The 12,393-nt window shown below is 54.8% G+C and overlaps 1 protein-coding gene across 1 annotated transcript in view; it reads right to left on the minus strand.

Moving 5' to 3' along the window:
- LOC115403973 (SLIT-ROBO Rho GTPase-activating protein 1-like) overlaps positions 1 to 12,393 on the minus strand; it is a 92,165-nt gene that overhangs the window by 34,557 nt on the left and 45,215 nt on the right. Inside the window, exons 8-10 of the mRNA XM_030113063.1 lie at positions 5,785 to 6,006; positions 3,537 to 3,638; positions 1,345 to 1,542 (exon numbers count right to left, since the gene is read on the minus strand). Of these exons, the coding sequence (XP_029968923.1) occupies positions 1,345 to 1,542; positions 3,537 to 3,638; positions 5,785 to 6,006 (522 nt within the window). The remainder of the gene's footprint in view (positions 1 to 1,344; positions 1,543 to 3,536; positions 3,639 to 5,784; positions 6,007 to 12,393) is intronic.

Raw genomic sequence — 12,393 nt, forward strand, 5'->3', positions numbered from 1 at the left:
CGGACCCTACTGTCCTTATTAGTCGACATTTTCAACATTAAAGAACCTGAACGTGCACTACTGTGCCCCCCCGCTCCACAACTTCAAGAGAGCATGGCCCGCCACTGGGGGCATCAAGACAAATGTGGCCCTCTACAGACCCTGTTCTAGATGAATCCACATTTTGGACAAATCTGAGGACAGTCCATGAAAATGTTCCGTTCTGAGCTCGTCCTGTGGGACTTAATTTGATCTGAGTTAAACACACGTCCAGCAGCTTGTGAGTTTCAATAAACATCGAGTTGTGAGATTCCAGCGTTTACAGCTTTTCTACAGGTACAAGAGGCAGAACAGCAGTGTTACAATAACGACATGTTGGTTTTTCCACTCATTATGTCGACAGGACGAGGAAATGTGAGTTTCACTCTCCAGCCGTCAGGAGAGAATTCAAACAGCTGGAACGCTGCTGTGGTGGAAACTTCCAGTCAAGCAGAGACAGCGGAGGGTCGTATCGGAGCTGAAAGCATCGGCAGTGTGCCGCAAGGAAACTGAAGACTCATTAAAGCAGGAAGCAGAGCTGCATCAGAGGAGTCCTGGTCTTCCTGAGGCAGGAAGCTAGCAGTTAGCATCTGTCGCCACAGTCCAAGTGTTTACATGGGACTTGATATTCCTGTATGAATCCGAATAAAGCCTGATTCTAAAGGGTTAGAGTTCTGGTTGACCCTAACCTCTAATCTGAACAGACCGGCTGGTTTATTCTCCCTCAGAAGCAGAATTACATGTAAATTAGACGATATTATTCCGGCCTTCTGCTCACGCTCTGCCGCTAGCCCGCTAGTGAGATGCAATATTTCAAGATGGTGGCCAGCAGCTCACCGTTCAACTCATACGGAGACCATTTATTTAACGGGAGTTTTGGAAGAAATGGATAAAATGAAACGATCGGATCAACGGGAGCAAAACAACACGGACATCTTCAAAGCTGCAGCGTCGAAGTTAGCCCAGAAAGAGAGAAAAGCACCGTTTACTTCCTGGAGATGTCACTATGTCACGGCGCCCCGTCCAATCAGAACCCTGCACAGACCCCGGCATGAGAGAGGATTTAACATGACGCTCATGAATATAATTTATGAATTAATTAGTTCGGAATAAACCACTTCCCGCTTAAAAACACCCTGGAACCACACACACTTCATCGTTGAAAAAAACACCCATGTGAACTGGGCCACTGAGGTTCTGGGGTTCCAGATTGTGGGTTCAGGGTTCAGGTTCAGGGTGTGGGGTTTGGCGTTTGAGTTGATGGTTCAGGGCTCGTGTTCAGGGTGTGGGGTTTGAGTTGTGGATCCAGGGTCCGGCTCCACTCACGTTGAAGTAGAAGAGCTCGGTCTCCTGCTGGTTGGCCCGCCTCTTGGCCAGACTGGGCTTGTTGAGGTATCCGTCCGACACGCTGGACTTGACGGACTCGGAGGACGGGCTGTGGGTGAAGCTCTGCGACACGTCGTAGTCCTCCAGCACCGTCATGTCCTGCAGGGTGGTCAGGGTGGCCCCCCAGGTCTTCTTCACCTGAAGGGGCAGAGGGGCGGGGCTGTGGTGACTCATGGATGCATCAGATTGGCAGAAGCTAACTGCTACTCCAGCATGCTGATGCTAACCACAGACGCTCATGCTTCCTGTTGCTGTCGGAGGACTACGTTAGTTCCTCCTCCAGCTCACAGGAACACAGCTGTTTCACTAGGAAGACAGGAGCTAGCATCATGCTAATGCTAACAGTGGTTCATTGAGGAGGACAGAGGACAGAGGACGGCTCACGCTGCTGCTAACAGGATGTTGTTTTACTGGTGAACTGACAGACTGAGCAGAGCTTTATGGGAAAACTGATGATCAGCAGCAGAACCAGACTGCTGCTTCTGCCGCCACAGCGGTCCGGCCACACCAGCTTCTAAAAACCTGGAATGAGACTTTGTCTTATCTGTGCACTGACGAGTGCAACAGATGTTTGTAATCCTAATTCTCCTGATAAGTCATTGGATCATCAGACTGTCCAGTTTCTGCGATGAGTGTTCCCTCTGCCTCTCCTCATTCACCTGTTGTCAAGCCTCCTGACACACAGCACAGGCTCGATCTGGACAACCTAACGGTGACCTCTCCTGGCGACCCGAGAACATCGCAGGTGTTTCCTGATGGCTGTTGGAGGAGGACGACGCTTTTCCCGTCGCTCTCTCTAAAAACTCTCTTTCTGTGTGACTGCAGCAGCTGATTGGCCATCCTGGCACCCCTTGAATTCAGAACAACCCCCCTTGACTCGATGCCAAAGAACTGCTTCTCTCCATCGACGCCCCCCGCCTCACCTCCGGACCGCTTCTGTGGAGGTCGTCTCCACGGCAACGACCATCTGCAGCTGGGACGCAGTGACTGGAGCTCCAAGGAGCACACACACCTGGAGTCCTGATCTCAATCCACACACAGCACCCGCCCCCCCGCTACAGACCGGCTCCGGCGCCGCTACAGAGCCGCGGTCCGGAAACTTTCAGCAAGGATCCTGTTGTTCCTGCCGCTTCAATCTAAACACAAGCAAGTCGGGCGCCAGAAGGAAAGTAGATACGTGTTCCAAAATATGAGATTTCAAAATAAAATCTGTCGTGTTTTTGCCTTAGCATTGTTTTTGTAATTCTTCTGTTGGAATATATAAGAAACAACGCAATCTACTCATGATACTCATTAGAAGAATGAACGACGCTGTACTGAGCTTTCCAGCCTGGCGTCAGGAAGAAGCTCAGAGTTCGACTGTTTTTCACACCAAAAGGTGAAACTGGGGCGACCGGCAACGCTGCAACTTTTCATGACGTGGATTTTTTCTTCTGTTCAGGATGAAGATATTAAAGAGTTAATACAAACACCACTGGTGTCATTTCATTTCTCACTCAATGAGAATCGATAAGGAATCGTGTCGATAAGCAGTATCGATAATGGAATCGGAATCACGGAATTCTTAATAATTCCATCCCTTCTGAACTGATGTAGTTTTTTTGGATCACCCCCCTCCCCCCACTCTTGATGACCTCTTCAAGATAAGGCGCCGCAGGAGACGGCTTGGTGTCTGTCCGAGCATCAAACTCCTTGTATGGGCAACTGTACTGTCGATAAATATGATTCTGAAGGATTCTGGTTCTGATGACCTCTGCTCCTAAATCTAGAACATTACAGGTGACCTCTGCTGCTAAATCTAGAACATTACAGGTGACCTCTCCTGCTAAATCTAGAACATTACAGGTGACCTCTGCTGCTAAATCTAGAACATTACAGGTGACCTCTGCTGCTAAATCTAGAACATTACAGGTGACCTCTGCTGCTAAATCTAGAACATTACAGGTGACCTCTGCTGCTAAATCTAGAACATTACAGGTGACCTCTCCTGTTGACTCTAGAATGTTCCTGAAAATCAGTTCCTGTCAGTGTTCTCTGGTTCCGAGCGGTATCGGCTCCATCTGAAGGACATTTGGTTCGGAGAGTTAGTGACGTGCAGAACAGGGGAAGAGCAGCTTGTGAAAGGTTCTGACCTCCTCGTTCTCGATCTTCAGAGATGTGAGGCGGGTCTGAAGCTGGGTGAGCCGCAGGGTGAGCTCAGCCTGGACCTGAGGCTGAGAGGCAATCTGGGTCACCTGGAGAACCACAAGAACCTTTCATTACCAACTCAAACATTCCCCGAAGCCAACAGACGGCAGGCAGGAAGCACATCGCTGCACCTGCTACACCTGCTGTACATGAACGTGAGAGGAATGGTGTTCTCTTCTTCGGAGTGAAGCGTGCTGCTGTGTTTAGAACATGTATCACCTGAAAGGAATCTGGCCGTAAAGAAACCAACAGCTTGATGTTCTTGTGTTGACTCTTATCTAGAAGTTCTGCTTGATCCGTCTGATGGACGGCACATCTTTCGGACACTTTTTCTTTGGAACGAAGGTCAAACTCTGGTTCTCCAGGTCCTGATGGCTGAAGTCCACTGATGTGTCTTCTGGTGTGGGGCAGCGGCCGTCTGGACAGACCGAGTCTGGAGGACATCCAATAAAGAGGCAACTTCTGAAGCAGTGGGAAGCAAAGCTTCATCATGACGAGTAACTCCCTTCAGGAGTGTTGGAGCAGGGAAACCTGGACCTCCAGGACCAGGACTGCCCACACCTGCTCCACAGTGCAAGAATGAGCCCAGACCAGCATCGTGAGTTTTTCATGTGGAAGCTGGACTTTGAGTGCGTGGAGGACATGGAGACTAGAAGGTTCTGGTTCTGTTGAGGCTCGTCTTCTGGTTGGTCTTCTGGTTCTTACCTGGTCTACTGAAACCCTGAATAAGACCTCAGGATAGAAACCTGGGTGGTGTTATTGATGGGGCGTTCAAACTACACCAGCACTTCAGCACCGGGGTGAAGGCCAGCTTCATCCAGCTTCCTGATTGGTCCAGTTCCTCAGTGAGCTTCATCCAGCTTCCTGATTGGTCCAGGTCGTCAGCTAGCTTCATCCAGCTTCCTGATTGGTCCAGTTCCTCAGTTAGCTTCATCCAGCTTCCTGATTGGTCCAGTTCCTCAGTTAGCTTCATCCAGCTTCCTGATTGGTCCAGTTCGTCAGCTAGCTTCATCCAGCTTCCTGATTGGTCCAGTTCCTCAGCTAGCTTCATCCAGCTTCCTGATTGGTCCAGGTCGTCAGCTAGCTTCATCCAGCTTCCTGATTGGTCCAGTTCCTCAGCTAGCTTCATCCACCTTCCTGATTGGTCCAGTTCCTCAGCTAGCTTCTCCTAGCTTCCTGATTGGTCCAGGTCCTCAGAGGTCCTCAGCTAGCTTCTGCTAGCTTCCTGATTGGTCCAGGTCCTCAGAGGTCCTCAGCTAGCTTCTGCTAGCTTCCTGATTGGTCCAGGTCCAGGCTTCCAGCCAGGTGCAGGATTGATTTTAAGATTCTCTTATCTGTTTTTAAGTCACTGAAGGGACTGGAGCCAGGGTTCAGGTTAGGGTCCACCAGCCCTCCAGAGTTCTGGGGTCAGCTGACCAGCCGGTCCTCCACAGGGTCCCAGACTGGAACAGTCCTCCTCTCGGTGCGCTCTGCCTGGTATTGTAAAATCCTGGCGGTTCACGCTGGCCTTCAGCTGAGCACAGTCCCCTCAGACTGTTGGGTTTTCTTGTCTTTGTGTTCGTCTCTACTCTGTCATTGTTGGCCTTGTACGGGACATTCTGTGCTGTAAAGCGCCGGCCGGCCAGACACCTTTTAAATGTGTCACACAAAGGAAACTGATGTTGGTTCTTCCTCTGGCTCTTCTCCTGGTTCTTCTTGTGATCAGCCTTCTGGCTCTTCTTCTGATTATTGTTCTGGTTCTTCCATGTTACCGACACCAGAACACTGGGACCAGTGGGTTCTGGGCTGTCTTATGGCTTCTGTCTTATGTCTTTCTCTGATTCCTCCTCCAATTCATCCTCTGGTCTTCCTCTGGCTTGTCTTCTGTCTCATTTTCTGGTTTGTCCTCTGGCTGGACCTGTGTTGTTTTCATGTTACTGACACTAAACCGTTAATCTGATGTCTGCACATCCTACAGATGCTGGTTTCTGTTGGGAAGGGAAATGAAAGTGATGTAAAGAAGCTTTACACTGAGAGGAGCAGGGACCAAACACAGCTTGGATGGTTTGAAGCAGGAAGATCGGTGGAGAAAGGTGAAAGAGGAAGATGGAGAGACAGAAGATTATCTTCATCCCCACATGTTCAGACTTTCATTTTGAAAACTACGTCAACAGTCTGCACAAGACGCTGAGTGGAGGACCAGGAGGAACTGACCGCGTCGCCCATGTGTGCCTGGAAGCCGAAGCGCTGCGGCGGGCAGAAGGCGTTGGGATACAGTCCCAGCAGGCGCTGGCGGTCCCGGGCCGGGTCCAGACCCTCCACGGCCCCCTCCAGAACCTCCAGACCCGCCCTCCTGGAGGCCTCGAGGCTCAGCTCGGCAGAAAGGTAGGTCCTCAGGGCCCGGCTCAGACTGGAGTGGTACCCTAGGTCACAGCACTGTGGAGACAGGACCGTCCGTCAGTCTCACAGCCCACCATGTCCGTCCCACACCCGGACTGTCTGTCTGTCCCACACCCTGGACATGTCTCAGGAAGACGTGATGAGGTGGTCTGAGGATGAGGTGGGAGGGGTCTGAGGAGGAGGTGGGTGGGGTCTGAGGAGGAGGTGGGTGGGGTCTGAGGAGGTGGGAGGGGTCTGAGAATGAGGTCAGAGGGGTCTGAGGAGGTGGGTGGGGTCTGAGAATGAGGTGGGAGGGGTCTGAGAATGAGGTGGGAGGGGTCTGAGGATGAGGTGGGTGGGGTCTGAGAAGGAGGTGGGAGGGGTCTGAGGAGGAGGTGATGAGGTGGGAGGGGTCTGAGGAGGAGGTGAGAGGGGTCAGTGAGGATGGGAGAAGGCCAGTGCAGAAACTCAATGTTTTTCCTCTGGGATATTTTAAGATTCATCGACCCATCTTGCACCGCTTATCCGGGGCCGGGTCGCGGGGTCAGCAGTCTCAGCAGGGATGCCCAGACTTCCTGTCCCCAGACTCTTCTTCCAGCTCCTCTGGGAGGGTCCCAAGGCGTTCCCAGGCCAGCCGAGAGACATAGTCTCTCCAGCGTGTCCTGGGTCTTCCCCGGGATCTCCTCCCGGTGGGACATGCCTGGAACTCCTCCCCAGGGAGGCGTCCAGGAGGCATCCTAACCAGATGCCCGAGCCACCTCAGCTGGCCCCTCTCGATGTGGAGGAGTAGCGGCTCTACTCCGAGCTCCTCCCTGGTGACTGAGCTCCTCACCCTATCTCGGAGGAAGCTCATTTCGGCCGCTTGTATCCGGGAACTTGTCCTTTCGGTCATGACCCAAAGCTCATGACCACAGGTGAGGGTGGGAACGTAGACTGACTGGTAAATCCAGAGCTTCGCCTTTCGGCTCAGCTCCCTCTTCACCACAACGGACCGATACAACGACTGATCACTGCGGCCGCTGCACCGATCCGCCTGTCAATCTCACCTCCATCCGTCCCCCACTGTGAACAATACCCCAAGATACTGAAACTCCTCCACTTGGACCAGAGTCTCTCCACCGACCTGGAGGGAACAGGCCACCTTCTTCCGGTCGAGGACCATGGCCTTGGATTTGGAGGTGCTGATCCTCATTCCTGTTGCTTCACACTCAGCTGCGAACCACCCCAGTGCATGCTGCAGGTCCTGGTTCGATGAAGCCAACAGGACAACATCATCTGCAAAAAGCAGAGATGAAATCCTGTGGTTCCCGAACCGGACCCCCTCCGGCCCCTGGCTGCACCTAGAAATTCTGTCCATAAAGATTATGAACAGAACCAGTGACAAAGGGCAGCCCTGCCGGAGTCCAACATGCACCGGGAACAGGTCCGACTTACTGCTGGCAATGTGGACCAGACTCCTACTCTGGTCCTACAGAGACCGGACGGCCCTTAACAAGGGGCCCCGGACTCCGTATTCCCGGAGCCCCCCAGCAAGACACCACGAGGGACGCGGTCGAACACCTTCTCCAAGTCCACAAAACACATGTGGTCTGGTTGGGTGAACTCCCACGAACCCTCAAGCCCCTATGGAGGGTATAGAGCTGGTCCACTGTTCCACGACCAGGATGAAAACCGCATTGTTCCTCCTGGATCCGAGGTTCGACTATCAGTCGAATCCTCCTCTCCAGTACCTGGAATAGACTTTCCCAGGAAGGCTGAGGAGTGTGATCCCCCTACAGTTGGAGCACACCCTCCGGTCCCCGTTTTTAAACAGGGGGACCACCACCCCGGTCTGCCAATCCGGAGGTTCTGTCCCCGACCGCCACGCGATGTTACAGGGACGTGTCAACCAAGACAGTCCCTGCACATCTGGAGACTTAAGATACTCAGAGCGAATCTCGTCCACCCCCGGTGCCTTGCCACCTCGGTGACTTCAGCTTGGGTGATGGACGAGTCCACCTCTGAGACCTCAGTCCTCCTCTGAGACCTCAGTCCTCCTCTGAGACCTCAGTCCTCCTCTGAGACCTCAGTCCTCCTCTGAGACCTCAGTCCTCCTCTGAGACCTCAGTCCACCTCTGAGACCTCAGTCCTCCTCTGAGACCTCAGTCCACCTCTGAGACCTCAGTCCTCCTCTGAGACCTCAGTCCACCTCTGAGACCTCAGCCTCTGCTTCCTCCAGGAAGACATGGCGAGGGGATTGAGGAGGTCCTCGAAGTCTTCCTTCCACCGTCCAACAATGTCCCCAGTTGAGGTCAGCAGCTCCTCCTCCACTGTAAACAGTGTTAGTGGAGACCTGCTTTCCCCTCCTGAGGCGCCAGACGGTTTGCCAGAATTTCTTCGAGGCCGACCGATAGTCCTCCTCCATGGCCTCTGAACTCCTCCAGACCCAGTTTTTGCCTCCACAACCACTCGGGCTGCAGTTCGTTTGGCCTGCCGGTACCTGTCAGCTGCTTCTGGAGTCCCATGAGCCACCAGGGCTCGATAGGACTCCTTCTTCAGCTGGACGGCAGCCCTCACTTCCTGTCTCCACCACCGGGTTCGGGGGTTGGCGCCACAACAGGCACCGGAGACCTGGAGACCACAGCTCCAGGCAGCTGCTTGGACAATGGAGGTGGAGAACATGGAGAACATGGTCCACTGGGACTCAATGTCCCCAGCCTCCCTCGGGACCTGAGAGAAGCTCTCCCGGAGGTGGGAGTTGAAAGCCCTGCTGACAGAGGGTTCCACCAGACCTTCCCAGCAGACCCTCACAACACGTTTGGGTCTGCCAAGTCTGTCCGGTTTCCTCCTCCGCCAGAGAATCCAACTCACCACCAGGTGGAGATCGGTCCACAGCTCTGCTCCTCTCTTCACTCGAGTGTCCAAGACACGAGGTCAGAGGTCAGACGACACAACAACAAAGTCGATCATCGACCTCCGACCTAGGGTGTCCTGGTGCCAGGTGGTCTTATGGACCCCCCTGTGCTGGAACATGGTGTTTGTTAAGGACAAACTGTGACTAGCACAGAAGTCCAGTAACAGAACACCACTTGGGTTCAGATCGGGGAGGCCGTGCGATCCAATCACCCCCTTCCAGGTCTCACTGTTGCTGCCCACGTGGGCGTTGAAGTCCCCCAGTAGAACCATGGAGTCCCCAGTCGGAGCACTGTCCAGCACCCCTCCCAGGGACTCCAAGAAGGCCGGGTACTCTGCACTGCTGTTCGGCCTGTAAGCCGAGACAATAGTGAGGCACCTGTCCCCGACCCGAAAGACCAGGGACCAGACCCTCTGGTTCACTGGGGTGAACTCCAGCACCTGGCGCTGAGCTGTGGGGCCATAAGCAAACCCACTCCAGCCCGCCGCCTCTCACCACTTGCAACGCCAGAGAAGTGGAGAGTCCAGCCCTTCTCCAGAGGAGGGTTCAGGAGTCCAGGCTGTGTGGAGGTGAGCCCGACTATATCTAGCCGGTATCTCTCAACCTCCCTCACAAGCTCGGGCTCCTTCCCCACCAATGAGGTGGCATTCCATGTCCCTAGAGCCAGTCTCTGTGTCTGAGGATCGGGTCGCCGGGCACCCTGCCGTCAGCTGCCACCCGATCCACACTGCACCCAGCCCCTACGGTTCCCTCAGCGGGTGGAGGGGCCACCGGAAGTCAGGTCCACGTCGTCCCTTCGGGCTGAGCCCGGCCGGGCCCCGTGGGCAAAGGCCCGGCCACCAGGCACTCATTTATGAGCCCCAACCCCAGACCTGGCTCCAGGGTGGGGCCCCGGCTGCGCCATGCCGGGCGACGTCACAACCTTTGTTGTTTTCCTTCTTATTGGGGCTTTTGAGCTGCTCTCAGCCTGGCCCGTCACCCAGGACCTGTTTGCCATGGGAGACCCTACTAGGGGGCATAAAGCCCCCCAGCAACAGAGCTCCTGAGATCATGCGGGCTCTCAAACTCCCCCACCACAATAAGGTGGCAGTTCTAGAGGGAGATATGAGAAGATGTCAAAAGAAAATGTGTTTTTTTGTAAATTTTACTGCAAAATTTCCAACTGTTATTTCCAAAATGTATCTAAATTTGATGCGTTCCTCCCCCCCATCCGTGAACTGCCACCGTAACATATTGGGGGAATTTCAGTGCCTACAGGATCCACAGGGGGCCCCCTGGCAGGGCCCCCTACAGGTCCCGGGCATTGGGCCAGACCAAAAGCAGTTCAAAAGCCCCAACAGAGAATAACAGAAGGACTGCTACGGCGCTCGGTATGGCACAACCAGGGCCCTGCCCTAAAGCCAGGTCGGGGGCGGGGCTTGCCTGTGAGAGCCTGGTGGCCAGGCTCCGCCCACAGGGTCGGCATTCACCCGACCTCCAGTGACCTCCACCCACTGAAGGAACCGAACGGGCCAGGGGAAGAGCACAGTCCCAAGCAACCTCATTCCTGGACACAGACCAGCTCCGGGACTCCTGGGACATGGAATGTCACCTTACTGGGGGGAGGAGCCTGAGGGTGCTTTCACACCTACTAGTCCGCTAGAGTGGTTCGGCTCGGACATAAATTATTCATAAATGTTGCAGCTGTCAACTAGTTTGGTTCGCGTTCACACCACTTGTTTTTGCAGATGAACTATCCACTATGAGCCTCCTGCCCCTTGGTGGCGCTGTTCACATAATAGTGTGTTTTGGGTGGCGGAAGTGAACCCTGATTGGCCAGCATGTGTGACGTGACGCGCCGCGCGGCTTGCTATGGAAGCCTCCGCTGACCAAAAAGCCTTCTCCACAACAGAGCGGACAGGACCGAGGCCGGTCAACGTTCACACCAGCAGCGGACTCACCGAGACCGCACCGAGACCGCCTCCTCCAGGAGGTCTCGGTGCAGTTCTTTGTCCTGGACCAAAACTAACTGGTCTGCTTTCACACCAGCGCGTACGAACCGAACCTGCAGGAGTTGGGGACGCAAGTCCGCTTCAAGCGGACCACATGCTGCAGGTGTGAAAGCACCCTGAGCTTGTAGGGGAGGTTGAGAGGTACTCTGAAGCCCAAACCCTCCAGAGGCATGGTCTGATGTGGGTCTGCTTATAACCTCCATGTGTTGGACTTCCCCCAGAGAACCAGGGTCTGGTCCCTGGTCCTCCGGGGCTTGGACAGGTTCCTCACTGTTGTTTTGGCCAAGGGTACCCGGTCTTCCTGGAGTCCCTGGGACGGGTGCTGGACTTTGCTCCAGCTGAGGACTCCATGGTTCTACTGGGGACTCCATGGTTCTACTGGGGGACTTCTAGGCCCACGTGGGCAGTGAGAGTGAGACCTGGGGGGGGTCACTGGGACGCCGGGCCTCCCTGATCGCTGTTCCATGGTTGGCCTTCGGTGCAGTCTGCAGCTAGTCCACAGCGGACAGCAGGTCTCCAGCAGCACTGTTACAGTGGAGGATGGAGCTGGTGTCCTCAACTGGGGACATTAGAGGACGGTGGAAGGAAGACTTCCAGGACCTCCTCAATCCCGTCCCCACGTCTTCCTGGAGGAAGCAGAGGCTGAGGTCTCAGAGGAGGACTGAGGTCTCAGAGGAGGACTGAGGTCTCAGAGGAGGACTGACGTCTCAGAGGAGGACTGAGGTCTCAGAGAAGGACTGAGGTCTCAGAGAAGGACTGAGGTCTCAGAGGAGGACTGAGGTCTCAGAGGAGGACTGAGGTCTGACTGTGATGACTGTGGTGTCCTGGTCCTGGAACCCTGGAGCAGGTCTAGACCCTCCATAGGGGCTCGAGGGTTCATGGGAATTCACCAGTGGGTTATATTTGAGTATGAAGTGACAGGGATGAGGATCAGCACCATGCAAATCTCAGGCCCTGGTCCTGGACCAGAAGAAAGGTGTCTGTCCTGTCCAGGTCAGTGGAGAGACTCTGGTTCAGGTGGAGGAGTTCTAGTATCTCTGGGTTGTGTCCACGAGTGGAGGAAGGGTGGAGGTGAGACTGGCAGGCGGGTGGTGCAGCGTCTTCCGTCGTGGTGAAGAAGGGGTCGGTAGGTCAGTCTGCGTTCCCTCCCTCACCTCTGGTCCTGAGTCTGGGTCGAAACCCAAAGACCAGATCCGGATACAAGCGGCTGAAATGAGCTTCCTCTGTAGGCTGGCTGTGCATCACTCTCGAGACAGGGGGAGGAGCTACATCCCCCAGGGGGAGGGGCTATATCTCCAGGGGGAGGAGCTACATCCCTGGGGGAGGAGCTACGTCCCTGGGGGAGGAGCTTCATCACCAGGGGAGGGGCTATGTCCCCCAGGGGGAGGAGCTACATCACCAGGGGAGGAGCTATGTCCCCCAGGGGGAGGAGCTACATCCCCAGGGGGAGGAGCTCAGTCACCAGGGGAGGTGACGGAGCTCCTCCACACTCGGAGTAGATCCACTCATCCTCCACATGGAGAGGGGCCGGCTGAAGTGGCTTGGGCTGCTCAGGATGTT

The sequence above is a fragment of the Salarias fasciatus genome, chromosome 17 (assembly GCF_902148845.1).
Source record: "Salarias fasciatus chromosome 17, fSalaFa1.1, whole genome shotgun sequence".
NCBI lineage: Eukaryota > Metazoa > Chordata > Actinopteri > Blenniiformes > Blenniidae > Salarias > Salarias fasciatus.